This window comes from Octopus bimaculoides, chromosome 23, assembly GCF_046866305.1.
Source record: "Octopus bimaculoides isolate indiv1 chromosome 23, ASM4686630v1, whole genome shotgun sequence".
Taxonomy (NCBI): Eukaryota; Metazoa; Mollusca; class Cephalopoda; order Octopoda; family Octopodidae; genus Octopus; species Octopus bimaculoides.
Window position 1 is genome coordinate 18,081,878 of NC_142950.1, and position 15,924 is coordinate 18,097,801.

The window sequence follows — 15,924 nt, forward strand, 5'->3', positions numbered from 1 at the left end:
AAGAAGCCTTGAGGCTCAACCATTACCCAGTCTCTGTCCACTGTTTGTTCATCTCTGTATATCACTGATGTCATGAAGAGGACTTGGAAGGGATTTGTATCTGTACACTCATCTATTGTGGAGGTGCAATGGCCCACTGGTTAAGGCAGCGGACTCGTGGTCATAGGATCGCGATTTCGATTCCCAGACCGGGCATTGTGAGTGTTTATTGAGCGAAAACACCTAAAGCTCCACGAGGCTCCGGCAGGGGATGGTGGTGAACCCTGCTGTACTCTTTCACCACAACTTTCTCTTACTTCCTGTTTCTGTTGTACCTGTAATTCAAAGGGTCAGCCTTGTCACACTGTGTCACTCTGAATCTCCCTGAGAACTATGTTAAGGGTACACGTGTCTGTGGAGTGGTCAACCACTTGCACGTTAATTTCACGAGCAGGCTGTTCCATTGATCGAATCAACTGGAACCCTTGACGTCGTAAGCGACGGAGTGCCAACAACAACTCGTCTATTATTATTCATCTCTCTCTATATACACCTGATTACGTATTTATTGGCTGATCTAATTTGTTTACTTGTACTACTTATACACATTTGTTTCATTTAATAAATATAATGTTTACTGGCTGATGTTTATCTATTCTATATCCTCTCCATTTTCTTATTTGCCTTATAAATCCTGGGTAAATTTCCAACTTATTTGAACCCATACCCAGTATTCAATTGCAATATTGCCATGTAATCGTAAGCACTTGATTAAAAATACGTAGGCACACATCCAGTAGTATATTGGATATTTAATGTTCCTTAGATGGTTTATTAACCTCTAACTCAGACATATATATAAAATACACTATAATTGACACAAAGTTTCCTCAAAATTAAATATACCTAATATAATAAATCCTTTCTACTGGAAGCATAAGGCCTCAAATTATGGGGGAAAGGATTAAGTCGATTACATAGACCCCAGTATGTAACTGGTACTAATTTTATTGACCCCGAAAGAACGAAAGGCAAAGTCAACCCCGGCAGAATTCAAACTCTGCCCAGCACGCTAACGACCGCCAGCTCGCTGCCTTAATATAACAGAAATGTAAATGTCAGTGAGTCACAATTTTTCAACTGTACTCCTAGAAGCCATAGCCTAACATATACCATTTTGGAATCAGGCTGGCTCCATGAGTAAATCAAAAACATTCTGGATCTACAATCCTGAAATTTTGGATTCCAAAGTTTTCATTATTGTGATTGTTCTTGGCAATTTTTTTACATGACTTTTTGCGACAAATTTTTTTGTATGATAATAATTCTTATAATCTAAAGGTCAAATCCATGACTAAATTAAAAACATTCTGGGCCAAATCTGAACCTGCAATCCTGAAATTTTGGATACTTATGCTTTCATTACTGCAGTTGTTTGCGGCGATGTGGTTAACATGATTTTTTGCAACAAATATGATCGTCATTGGGATAGGACTCTGGAGTAAGCAATTGCAACAAATTCTCCAAAACACATAAGTACTGGTGATGATTAAATTTGATTATGTGATTAAAAATTCTTCAAGGTGGCGCTCCAACATGGCTGAAACAAGATATGTGTGTGGGTATATACACACACATACATCTACCCATATAAAAACTTAGTGAATAATGTCACAGTGAAACATGACATGCCACCAAAGACCATGTCTCATAATGGATTCAATACCACACGCCACTACCCAGTGTAGTATGATGCAGGGCTAGTGTTCAAAATACAAGCCCAGGAATAAAAATAACATACAGATATGGTATTCAATTGAATATGTTCTAGAAACCATTAAACACCACACCAGTTTTCTTTATACAGGGTGTGGTGAATAAAATTATGCAAAAATATAAATAACACTGACATCTCATTTTGACAGATATATTTACCAAAATTACATAATTTCTTGAAATACAAATGAGTAAATTTATTCAATAAAATCGCCATTGGCTTCAACTATAGCCTAAACACAACTTCGTAATCTGCAACTCTTCTGGACGATTTCAACTACAGCCTCCAGACGACTTCGGAATTTCCTGCAAGTCTCCTGGATGGTCTCCCTGTTTAAGTTGGTGAATGCTGCCATAATCCTTGCTTTCAGTTCATCTTTAGTATTACAAGGAGTTTTCTTGGTTTCTTGCTCAACTACACCCCACACATAAGGAAGGGGTCTGCAGTCTGGGAAGTTAGGTGACCAGATGTTAGGGGTGATGTGGTCGCAGAAATTGTCTGACAGCCATGACTGGGTTCTCCTGCTTGTGTGACATGGTGCAGACTCCTCTTGCCAGACATAAGGTCTTCCAGCAGCCACCCTCTTCACCCAGAGCAGCACCACCTCCTCCAGGCACTTGATGTAGGTCTCCGTGTTGAGTGTGAAGTCGTGAGGGAAGGTGAGTGGAGGCATAACATTGCCATCACTAGTGATCACTCCAAACACCATGATGTTGACTGGATGTTTGATTCTTATCACTCTCAGTACATGTTATGGGAAGACAGCAAGCCAATGGTTGTTCTGTGTGTTCACCATCTGATTCTGGAAGAAATTTTTCTCATCAGTTGGAGGGGGATGCTTGAGTTTGTTCAAAAGCTTCATAGCGTGGTCCTTGATGGCCTGGGATAAAAACTGGCCCTTTCTTGTCCTTGATGGCTTGGGATAAAAACTGGCCCTTTCTCATCTTATATGAGGAATACCAAATGTCTTCAAGCACTACCTGCCTGATAAGAAAATCATACACTCCCATATCCCCAGCTATGGACCTGATTGACTCGCAGGGATCATTGTCAATCATGGCCTGGATCTCGCCAACAAATTTAGGAGTTCTTTTCTTATCAGAACAATCAGTGTGAGTTTTCTGAGCTGCTGTACCTTCGCAATCACCATTAGACTCATCCAACTCTTTCCAAATCCTCTGCACTCTCCTCAGATTGACATCCAAACTCTGAAATGTTCATATTGGAGCTTCCAGCAGTACAGCATGTCAATTGCAAATTTCTGGCAGAAGGAATTGCGTCTTGATGCTGCTTTTCTCAGACAATGCTCAACTGACACTACTACAGTGTGTAGTTAACAAAAAAAAAAAAAAAAATGTGCATGTGCAAAATTAAAAATATAAAATAGCAATTTACCCATCACACCTATATGTGTACATATGTGTGTGTTGGCACTCCGTCGCTTGCGACGTCGAGGGTTCCAGTTGATCCAATCATCAGAACAGCTTGCTCATGAAATTAACGTGCAAGTGGCTGAGCACTCCACAGACACATGTACCCTTAACGTAGTTCTCGGGGATATTCAGCGTGACACTGTGTGACAAGGCTGACCCTTTGAATTACAGGTACAACAGAAGCAGGAAGAAAGAGTGAGAGAAAGTTGTGGTGAAAGAGTGCAGCAGGATTCGCCACCATCCCCTACTGGAGCCTCGTGGAGCTTTAGGTGTTTTCGCTCACAACGCCCGGTCTGGGAATCGAAACTGCGATCCTATGACTGGGCCATTGCGCCTCCACGTGTACACACATATATATATATATATATATACACACACACACACCATATGATGGATGGAATACCAGATGGGGCTCCACTGCATCTTGCTTGTGCACTGTTTGGCTTGAAAAAACATCTGCGCGAAATGCCAGTGCTCTGAATATAAGCTGACTAACCCATACTGGCATGGAAAGCAAGCATAAAAACAATGATTTTTTTACATATAAAATCAATGATCTTACACACACACAAAAAATGGCGGCGAGCTGGCAGAACCGTTAGCACACCGGGCGAAATGCTTAGCGGTATTTCGTCTGCCCGCTACGTTCTGAGTTCAAATTCCGCCGAGGTCGACTTTGCCTTTCATCCTTTCGGGGTCGATTAAATAAGTACCAGTTACGCACTGGGATCGATATAATCCGTTTGTCTGTCCTTGTTTGTCCCCTCTGTGTGTAGCCCCTTGTGGGTAGTAAAGAAACAACACACAAAAAATTTCTAGTTATGTGTCCCAATTACGTGTTAATTAGCATGTCATGGGATTGCTTCCAGAAATATGTCGCTCACAGACACACCAGCAGACTCAGCACAGATGAGACCCTTCAGCTCTAGCTCCTCAGCTCAGATGAAGGTTAACTCCATACACATCCTGCATACTAATAACTACTGGGCTCATGGTACTTGTTGCCCAAGACCAATACAAGATTAAATGATGAAAAAGTGGCACTGGCTCTGCACAAACCAAAACCCTTATACTGTGTTGTCCCCTATATGTCAGTCCTGGTGCCAATAAATGAAAGAATTATTATTATTATTATTAAGGCGGCTAGCTGGCAGAATGTCCTGCTGTGTCCTGGCGTAATTTTCAGAGCTTTTAGCACAAGCTAGGGGAGTAAATCTCTACAAAAAATCCAGCAGAAGGGATCCTTTGATGGGTATCCATTAGTGGAGAGGTGTACTTGGGACTAGGAAACTTGCACCTGGAAACAGCCTAGGTACAGCAGAGGTGGTTAAGTTACCATCTCAGCAATACCATCAATAAAAATGGTGAAACCAACCATATATATTCCAGAGGAATTTGAAATCAATTTCTTGATTTGTTAGCAGGAAATGTGAAACAAATAATGCCAGTTACAAGAGATCTAATGTCAACAAGTATTGCAAACTACAATCAGTAAATTTAGGAAATTAGTAAAAATGGAACAGAATAAAGAAATGTTTCCAACAGGTTCACCAGAATTGGTGTCAAAATGAAAAACAAGAACCAGAAAAACCAACAATGAACATACAAAATTTCATATTAAATCTCACTTTTACAATTTTTGGTCAAATTTCTTAAGGCCAACAATGTTTCCTCCAGAATCCTTTTCAAGTTAGATTGTAGAAAGAAAACTAGATGTTATAAACGGACGATAAATGTGGAGACAATATTAGAATACATAAAAATATTGTAAATTTCATGGATGTATTCAATTATGTAACATTTAAATTATATTTTCTTATATGGAGGAAAGGAAAATGATAAATAAAGCCTCTGAGTCATGATAAATATTCTAGTTGGGTGATCATCAACAGAACTACCTAATCATTGTATTCCAAAGATACTACTATTCTTAATTGTGAAGCTAGACCTATGAATTTCAAATACAGTTTACCCTGCATTTATAACATAAGTGGCTGAATATATTACACTTCCCCTTTCACCCTTTAGTGTTTTGATTTATTCAGGTTCAAGTGGGGTGTCCACAATATTTGCTTGTAACTTTGTTAATCTTCTACATACAGATTTGAAATTTTGTAAATGGGTGTTTATATGCCAGTGGTTCATAGTTACGAAATTTTAGCTGATTATTATGATTAAATTTGACTTTTATGGGCAGGTAAATTTAATTAACAGGTGTAAAAACAGTAACATTATGAATAAGCACTAAAATTCATATTAATACATCTTACCTGTTTGATTTGTTACTAAAATTATCCCAGATGTCAACCACCAACAATTTTACATTTTTCAAGATGAGGTACATTAATTTGAATTAAAATACAGGTGTAACTTGTACAAGATTTTATTCTTTCTCTATAAAACTCTTTTACTAGTCAATTGGCGATGTACTCTTATACAATTTAATGAATTCATTTATGTAACAGAATGCATCTGATAAAAAAAGCTCATTAACAAGGGAGACTAAGGTAATACAGGTGTGTAACATACTGAAAATTGATATGTATTTCTCACTTTCACATAATTTATAATAAAATGAAAAGGAATAGATGATAAAATAATATACTTATGACATACTTCTGTCTTGAAACTGTCCAAAGCACCTTTACACAAGGACACTTTGCAAAAGGAACACATTTACGAAGTCTCAATCTGATACCCTTTTGCAGTTTTTCTTTGTTTCAGTGAATACAGTCTGCAAACTTTTTTCTTCCATTTATCTTTTTGACTTCAGGTAAGTCAGTATTTTTCTGTTGACATCCACCTCAGTTAATTTTGCTTTTCTCCCAGTTCTGTGCTTTCTAGAAGAAAAGCCCTCATGTAACTGAGATGTGATGTCAACCCGAAATTTCAAATGGTCATAGTCCTTTGGTGGCAGATGTACCTTGTGGCTTTTTACATATACAATATATGAATTAACTATAGTTAAATTAACTAAAATCCACAAAAATGTACCTCCTCCATTTCTTCCCAGGTCGATCAACTGTGTAATATGCCCAATATTGGTCAGATTTTTCAACCCCACCTATACATTTGTTCTATCAAATATTCATTTAGCACCAACACCAGGTTGTTCATTAGTAGGCAGAAATAAAATCTGTCTTTTGTCAGGATAAATTACAGGTCCAGTCCATCTTCGCTCCATACAATTTCTTGTTTACCCAATTTCATTCATTAAGTTCAGGGCTGATGTGAGGTTATGATAGGTGATTTGCTCAAGTTGCCATGCAGTGGGAGTGAACTAGGGACCTTCTGATTGAACTATTCCACTATGTCTGTACATCCTCAATACATTGATTGTATTGAGACAGGTTATTGATCAAAACTACTCCTTTAGCATTTAAACCATCCATTGCCGGCCCATATACTTCTTTAATATACCTGAATTTGTCAATGTTGTTCAAATCCATGCCAGAGTTATTTCTCTTGGCTCATTTCTGTTCACAACGATCAGTCCTCAGCCCACTCAGAGTGAAAGATAGACTGTATGATGCATGTGTATGAACAGCTATGCTAAACGGCAGTGAAACATGGGCCATAACTACTGAGGACATGCATAGGCTTGAAAGAAATGAAGCTAGTATGCTCTGCTGGATGTGTAATTGTCAGTGTGCATGCATGACAGAGTGTCCTGAGAGAAAAGTTGGACATAAGAACCATCAGATGTGGTGTGCAAGGTTCATGTGCTGCATATGGATGAGGGCAGCTATGTGAAGTGTCACACCCTAACAGTGGAAGGAACCTGTGGAAGAGGTGGACCCAAGAAGACATTGGATGAGGTGGTGAAGCACAACCTTCGAACATTGTGTCTCACAGAGGCAATGACAAGAGACCAAGACCTTTGGAAATATGCTATGCTTGAGAAGACCCAGCAAGTAAAGTGAGATCGCAGCCATGGCCAATAAATGTCACATAACCAGCCCATTTAAAAGTACCCTTGAATCATCAGGCGATACGCTGTGCTTGAGAAGACTTGTTGAGTCAAGTAACATCATAGTGATGGCTGATACCAGTGCCGCCTGACTAGCACCTGTGCTGGTGGCACATAAAAAGCACCATCTGAGCGTGGTTGATGCCAGTGCCCCAACTGGCTCCAGTGCTGGTGACATGTAAAAATACCCACTACACTTTTAGAGTGATTGGCATTAGGAAGGGCATCCAGCTGTAGAAACCTTGCCAGATCAGAGTGGAGCCTGGTGCAGCCTACTGGCTTGCCAGTTCTCAGTTATACTGTCCAATCCATGCCAGCATGGAAAACGGATGTTAAACGATGATTCTACTTGCTTAAGGTGAAACCAGCCAGATCCAGCCTTTCAAACCTACCTTACAATGCCATTTTAAAAATAAACAATCACATCAAAATCTCGAAGACATGAGACAATGCATGATTAATTCAAAACAATGTGAATAAATGAACATAACATAGGACAGAGTAATGGGCTAAACTAACTGCTTAGTGATCAGGACTGCCAAGTTTGTGTAACTATAGCAGTGCAGAATAGAAGAGGAAACAATGGGCAGTAAATACCAGTCTTGGAAAATGAGTTCCTTACCCATGAATCCATCAACTACTGATCACCACATACATCTATTCCACTCCTTTAGGACCTAAAAATACCTTAGCTCACAACAGTTTTCAGCCCTCTTACAAAGCTCACTTAAGATCTGCAATGGGATGTTGCATACACACCTAGGACATTGTTGCTGCAAAGAGACGTCCAAGACTGTACCCAGAAAAAGGTAACGTAGCTAGTTGGCATTGTCAACATTGAATTTCTACTTTTTCATGTTGGCATGGGTTGGATGAAATTTATTGAGATGAATTTTCTATGGTCAGTCACCAAACCTCACCTGCTTCCAAATAAGATCGTATTTCCCCATGGCCAGATGTTTCTATGGAAGATTGGAAATAAAGAACATTTGCATGGTGGTGACACTTGCTTACAACTATCATGTTATATCAAAGAAAGGAAGCAGCATCACACAAACATATACATAACAGGCTTCTTTCAGTTTCCATCTACCAAACCTACTCACATAGCTTTGGTCAACCCAGGGATATAGTAGAAGACACTTGCCCAAAGTGATAGGCATAGGGACTGAACCCAAAACCATGTGGTTGAGAAGCAAACTTACCACATAACGTCTGCAGGTATTAAGTCCCTAACACATTCAACCTCTACCCCACATACTTTATCCTCATCCATATTGTAACCCTCTCTCCAGACTGCAAAAAGCCACTGTACTTCAACCATGAAAATCAAACACTCTGGAATGTCCTTCACTGCAGGTTTTCTAGGAATTATTGGATTCCATTTGTCCAAAAACCAATTGTAATAATCTCAGTGAACCCATGATAGTCAGAGGTGGTGGTGTTTCCTTCTCTCAGACCAAGTTATGAAATAAAAGGGTTGGCAAAGACTAATAATCCTGTGATTTATAAGCTAACGAAGAAAATTAATTGGCTCTTCACTCACCTAATTAAACTGGCTTCCATGATGCTGGATATGACAGGCAGGATGCTGTAAAGAGACAGAGAACATATATTCTTTTGTTTGTCATTTGACTGTGGCCATGCTGGAGCACTGTATTTAGTCAAACAAAATCGACTCAAGGACATTCTTTGTAAGCCTAGTACTTATTCTATTGTTCTCTTTGCCGAACCACTAAGATACAGGGAGATAAACACACCAACATCGGTTATCAAGCGATGGTGGGGGACAAATACAGACTCATAAATACACACACACAAATATATGGCACGTAAAAAGCACCCACTACACTCTCGGAGTGGTTGGCGTTAGGAAGGGCATCCAGCTGTAGAAACTCTGCCGAATCAGATTGGAGTCTGGTGTAGCCGTCTGGTTCGCCAGTCCCCAGTCAAATCGTCCAACCCATGCTAGCATGGAAAGCAAACGTTAAATGATGATGATGATATATATACTAGCAGTATAACCCGACGTTGTCCGGGTGTGACTTATTACGCCATCTACAATAAGTCTTGCTAGGTGAAAATCAACTAAAAAAGAAAGCCTTACAACGAAAAAACCCTTATGGTGTAAATATGTTCATAATTCAAAAGATGATGAAATTAATAGGGAAAGTCTGAAGGCTGTTTTGCGTAACATTATTAAGCATACGTAAATTTCATCCGTCTAATTGGCTATAGAAATGCTTGTGCAAAACAACTATTAGCGCTGGGTAATTCCTTTTCGCAGGAGCTAGGACGGCAATTTCTGATGAAGCAATTGCTGGTGATCTGTTGCTACACAGTTCTGCCAGAATTGTATTAGGCAGTAGATGTTGATGCACCATTTTGCATTATGTTCAAAGTAACTTCTGGAATGTGTTGAATTGATGCAATCTGTTGTTGTCTTTTTAAACCGGTTGCTTTCTTTCCCCAGCAAGTTGTCTTGTTTGGAGGCATAATCTATGTACATATTAAAGAGAACAACAAAAGTTATAACAGTTGGCAGGGTCAGTAGTTTTCACATTTCGGTAATTTTTCAGATTAACACCCACACAATTACGTAACCGTAATCCTTAGACCCTAAAACCGTAACCATAACACTAACCCTCATCGTAACCCTAAAACCCTAACCCTGACCCAAAAACTGTAACCCTAACACCCTAGTGAAAATCGTGCGGGTGTTAATCTGAAAAATTACCCAGATTTGTAATGAAGTTCACTGATTTGCAATGTGTTGTCCATAAGCTCCGTAGTTTGTATGTATGAGTGTGTATTCAAAAACATCTATATTTACACTTTAAAGTTGGTTTTCACACTCAACCCTGTTCTGCAGAATCAGTGTTGCGACGGGAGGTTTGTACCCATCTCTACATTCTGAGTTCAAATTCCGCCGAAGTCGACTTTGCTTTTCATCCGTTCGGGGTCTAAAAAATAAGTACCAGTTGGACACAGGGGTCGATATAATCGACTATTCTCCACCTGCCCGAAGCCGCCCTTGGGGGAAAAATTTAAAATAATAATAATAATAATAATAATAATGACGTCTGCCGATCAAACTCCCAACCCACAACTAAGTCTTAAGTGTATATATATATATGGGCAACACACACACACTAAATAAAAAAATGTTAGTAAGTAAAAGTGTTTTAAAAAAGATTAAGTTTTCAGATTAACACCCATACGATTTTCACTACAGTGTTAGGACGAAAAAGTGGAAAATGTGGATTTCTATAAACTTTTAAAAAGGCTTCACACACACTAAATAAAAAAATGCTAGTAAGTAAAAGTGTTTTAAAAAAGATTGTTAAATTTTCAGATTAACACCAGCACGATTTTCACTAGTGTTAGGGTGAGGACGAAAAAGTGGAAAATGTGGATTTCTATAAATTTTTAAAAAGGTTTCACACACACTAAATAAAAAAATTAGTAAGTAAAAGTGTTTTAAAAAAGATTGTTAAATTTTCAGATTAACACCAGCACGATTTTCACTAGTGTTAGGACGAAAAAGTGGAAAATGTGGATTTCTATAAACTTTTAAAAAGGCTTCACACACACTAAATAAAAAAATGTTAGTAAGTAAAAGTGTTTTAAAAAAGATTGTTAAATTTTCAGATTAACACCCACATGATTTTCACAACAGTGTTAGAGTTGGGGTTTTAGGGTTAGGTAGGTAATCGTGCGGGTGTTAATCTCAAGATTTACGAAAAGATTTTCCAAAAAACTCAGTTTGTAGGGAATAAATGTTTGTCGATCGTATTTGAAAAAGATGTGTGACTATTTTTTTTCTGTTGTTATCATGGTGAAGGACGAGTTAGAAATAACTTACAATTCCCGCCAATTAGAATGAGGTATGTATGTATGTATATATGTATGTAGTATTAAAATGAAACCATTAAAGTGAAATTGTCATTACAGTATCGAAATGTGATTGTTTCAGTTTTGATACTGAAATAGTTTTCTTTTACTGTCAGTGTTTCTCCTTCCTTTCTTTTTGTATTTGTTGTTGGATTGTTCGTAAAGGTTCATAAGAGAAAGTAGGAGTTGAAAGGATTTGGATTCGTTATTAGGAAATTTTTGGAGTGAAAAATGACGCAGTGACCTAACAAATTGTATTTAGAATATTAATTGCGATTGTTTAATCCAAGAAATTTGGAATTGTGTAAATGTATGAATGTTAAACATACACACACACAGAGAACATCTGCCTTTTATAGTATAGATACACATACATACACGACGGGCTCCTCTTTGTTTCTGTCTACTAAATCCATTAACAAGGCTTTGGTTGGCCAGAGGCTATAGTAGAAGAGACATGCCCAAGGTGCCACGCAGTGGGACTGAACCCGGAACCATGTAGTTGGGAAGCACAATGAGAAATTACTTGATGTAGAAATTGCGACTGTTAGAACAACAGTCACTATATGTGGACAGTCGAAAGTGGGATGGGAGTGTAATAACATCAAAGAGAAAAATAATATTCACAAATTTTATTCGCCAGCACTGGTTAGTAATACAAACTTAGTAGTAATTGTAGTAAATGACAATGGCAACAATTTGTGCTGCTCACACACTTTCAGTGTGTTGGAAGCCAAGTTAACGGTCTGTTGTCAGAGAGTAAGAAAGAATAAGAATTGCGTTGTCCCTTTCCATTTGGCCAAAACATGCTCTCAGTTAGCAGGCAGTAACCAGAGAGAGAGGAAAATGCAAACTTTTAATTCAGTTATATAAGGTTTGTCCAAGAAGTAGATCAAACCTAAAACAAAGGATTGACCTTTCCACAACCACTGAAGGTCTCGCAGAACACATTCTCATTAATCTCTAAGCATAGAGATAAGACAGAAAATATCAGACAGTCGTCTGACAAGCAACAGGTACATGGATTCAGTTACAAACATGTTCTAATTGATGTGCAATGCTGCATAAATTAGCTGAAGTAGAAAATGGATTTTTAAGAGGAACTGATTGTGGTGTGGAAGATTTGGGTTAATGTTTACTTTAACATCCGGTCACCAAAACAAAAAAAAAAATGTGTATTAAACGAATATGAAGACAAATATTTGCGCCAATGAACCAGGCAATGGGGAGAGGACTTTCAGAAAATTCACATCTAATTTTTTCTCTCATAACTTTTAAGAAAATGGATATCTTTCGGTGAAATTTCAAACGGCATAGATTATAATTATAAAGAAATTTGTGGGGAAATTTTTTTACTGAAGGGATGGAAAAAAAACTCAATATGTTAGCGTTCCGAAACTTTTTTTTCAATCTTGCAAAAACACGAAGATTAAGAATAAACAGAAAAAGTACACAAATATATTTTACATACCTGTCGTATACGTCGGTTTTGTTTTTTTTCACTTTAAAGGTGGATTAATCCCAACAAAATAACAATCACCTTTAAAGTGAAAAAAACAAAACCGACGTATACGACAGGTATGTAAAATATATTTGTGTACTTTTTCTGTTTATTCTTAATCTTCGTGTTTTTGCAAGATTGAAAAAAAAAGTTTCGGAAAGCTAACATTTAAAAATTCTTCGGGAAGCGACACTGTGATAGTTTCTATATTTAACCGTGCGTGTATATTCCTATTTTTGCTACTGTTCTCTTCTACTTCTCTACTAGAAACGTTTACTTTGGAATTTACTTCTATTGAGAAAAAAAAATCGTGTGCATGTTATTTTTAACGAAAGTTTTCTTATGACGGCTTCTCTTCACTGTCTAGAAATCTACGGATGCACATACGCACATAATAGAGAAAAATTAAACAAACATGGACGACTTGCTCCGAAACACCACCGAGTGGGGAACGCTTCTCAAAAATAACCTGCAGTTGTTTCCTTCCTTCAAAATTCCTACATGCTCGAAATGTACATACATCAAGGTATATTTGTAGAAAATTTCCCGAAAAAATATTAATTTTCCTGGAAGTTAAGAAGAATTTAAGTGGACTCTGTTGGAATTTCCGAAAATTGTCCCCCATCCCCATTCCAAAACATTTCACCGGAAATTTTTGTATATTCGGATTCTACATAGTAAATACTATATGCATAGAAAATTTCTTTAAAAAATATTCATTTTTCTGAAAGTTATGACCTCCCAAAGTCTGGGGGGTAAAACCCTGTAGTTATGCCCCGTTTTCTTCTAGCTGTTTATAAATAAATCACACCCTAACCCTAACGTCAATCAAATCACGTGTATTTATAAACAGAGATGTACGGAGAATACTGGTAAGACGTTCAGTTACTTCCCTTGAATATTTTTTTTTTGGCACTATCATGATATCTCTATCATGATAGTGACTTTTTTTTTATCCCCCTAAACAAGATTACCTACTCATATATACAGTTATGAGGGAAAAACGGTAGTGATGGCCTATATGTAATCTGAACCTCCCCCCCCCCTTATTTATTAATTTTTTTAACGGAATCCCACGTTTTAGGCTATGGAGATTCCGATTCTGAAAAAAAAAATTTTGAAAAATTTCAATTCCCCCCCCCACCAAGCAGGCTATTTACATGCTAGAAATAACAGCCAAATCTCACAAAACTAGTGTTAGGGTTTGAGTTAGGTTTACCCTGTGGATCTATATAAAAACCGGGGTGGGGGATCGAAATTTTGAAAATTTTTTCCCAGAATCGGATTCTCCATGGTCTGAAACAGGATTCTGTAAAAAAAACAAAATTTAAAAGGGGGGGGGTATACCCAGATTACATATACTCCATCTCCACCGGAAAAACTTTATCTTGTGAGTTTTCCAAAGTCCTCTCCTCACCCCTTGGAAAAGATTTCCCCCACAAATTACTTTATAATCGTAATGTATGCCGTTTCAAAGGTATTTCTATAAAATTTCGTTGAAAAAAACCCCATTTTCCTAAAAGTTATGAAGGAAAAGCTCGGATCTTGTAAATTTTCCGAAGTCCTTTTAAATTTAATTTTGTTGTGCGTGTATGCCAAAAAAACTCATTTAAAAATGGATCCTTCTATCCTTTATGGCGCTTCTTTAGAAACGCACCTCTCCAAGAAAATGACACTTAATCGTAAAAAAAGGTTAAGAAAATGGGAAATATATCCAAAATAAATGAAGCAAGCAAAAAATTAGGAAATGAAAAAAAAACGGACACTCGCGAATATAAACAAGCATGAGAAGATACAAAGGGCAGTAACTTACTTTTACCTGTCAGATATTGTTCATGATATGAGGGGCCAAATAGCCATAATTTATTTTCTCTGTGAACTGAAAACAAAAATTAAAAAAAAAAACTTGCATACGTCTTAAACATATTTACTGTATTGTTTTATAATTATTTCTGTCGTATATCACAAAATCATAAAATGGGCGAATGTAAAGCGAGTGCACCTTAACCAGTGTGCGCAGTAAAAACAATCAAGAGTTTGCAAACGATATTGTCGAGATCCACGCGTATCATTGACTGGTAAAAGTTTCCGCCCAGTTTATATTTGCCAGTGTCCGTTTCCAGTTTTACTTTTTAGTATAAAATATTCAAAAATAGAGAATCTTCCGAATGTTTTGCATACTTCATTTAATTTGGATATATTTCCCATTTTCCTAACTTTTTTTTTACTGTTCAGCGTCATTTTCTTGGAGAACTGCGTTTCTAGAGAAGCGCCTCATTTATTTTGTATATATTTTCCATTTTCATAACTTTTAAAAAATTGGGCGCCATTTTCTTGGAGAGGTGCGTTTCTTAAGGAGCGCCGAAAAAATATTCTAAAAATATATTAAGAAAAAAAACAAAATGATTAAAATACTTACCTTAACTGTTGATTAACTTAAATGGAAACTACACAACAAACAAGACAGCATCAACAGACGTAAATACTTCCTCTCTCTAAAGTATGTCGGTATTATAATTAATAACTGCCCAGGGCCCTTTTAAAAACTTATTTCAAATTCAGTCATTATCGGTTCAGTTATTTGAAGAGAGCATACGTTGCGAAACAAACAGCTCCCTAAAGGAGTGCATTAAGTCGGTGGTGATGGTAATTAAATGTTTACTGTCTTTAAAATATATGTGTGTTATAATAACTAGCTATTTAACAAACACAACTGCCCATGCCATTATATCGAATTATACAAATAAGCTTCAATTTCAGTCATTATCCATTTACTATTAACATTAATATTTTAAAGAGACGATACATTCATAAACACGATTTTCTCTCAGCCACAACAGTCCTTAGTGACGCGGGCTTTCTCTTGAATCAAGCGCCTTGCAAATTGATTGGTGCTTTTGGTTGTAGTAACAGTTAGTGCCACCTAACGGTATTTGTTGTAAGAAAAGTTTTCTTTTGATGGTGAATGTAAGTTATCTTTCCTTGAATACTGGCGCCGATAGTGTTTGCTCACGCGTACACATATACATACAAGGATGTATATATACGCCATATATATATAAACACACCAAAACAATATGAACATGTATATATGTGTGTGTATGTATACCAATGTCTGTGTATATACACAGACATTGGTATACATATATATATAGAGAGAGAGAGAATAGAAAAACCTCTGACACATTCAACCAGTATCCGAAGTTTCAAACTGTTTAGTTAAAAAAAAATTAATTAAGCTGTTTCATCATTCAGTGATGAATATTGTTTTAACCACAGGATAGCTCTGATTGTAAAGGATCTGTAAGAAAAGGCGTTCCAGCTATGACCATTTCGTCTTATTCTTTTCTAGAAATAATGAATTCCTATG

General features: G+C 37.2%; 1 protein-coding gene across 6 annotated transcripts in view; it reads right to left on the reverse strand.

Moving 5' to 3' along the window:
• The window catches only part of LOC106875851 (N-acetyltransferase ESCO1), a 52,748-nt gene extending 37,346 nt beyond the window's left edge, over positions 1-15,402 (reverse strand). Inside the window, exons 1-4 of one of the 6 annotated variants that reach the window (XM_089340231.1) lie at positions 14,974-15,402; positions 14,368-14,433; positions 8,706-8,750; positions 4,818-4,898 (exon numbers count right to left, since the gene is read on the reverse strand). Coding sequence is in view for 5 of the 6 variants with exons in the window: in XM_089340230.1 (XP_089196356.1) it covers positions 8,706-8,750; positions 12,970-13,076 (152 nt within the window). In the remaining variant the exon portion in view is untranslated. Of the gene's footprint in view, positions 1-4,817; positions 4,899-8,705; positions 8,751-9,992; positions 10,193-12,969; positions 13,396-14,367; positions 14,434-14,973 lie in introns of those variants that run through there. The other 5 variants (XM_014924144.3, XM_014924142.3, XM_014924143.3 and 2 more) reach the window with 5 other exon arrangements.
• Between the last annotated feature and the right edge of the window lie 522 nt (positions 15,403-15,924).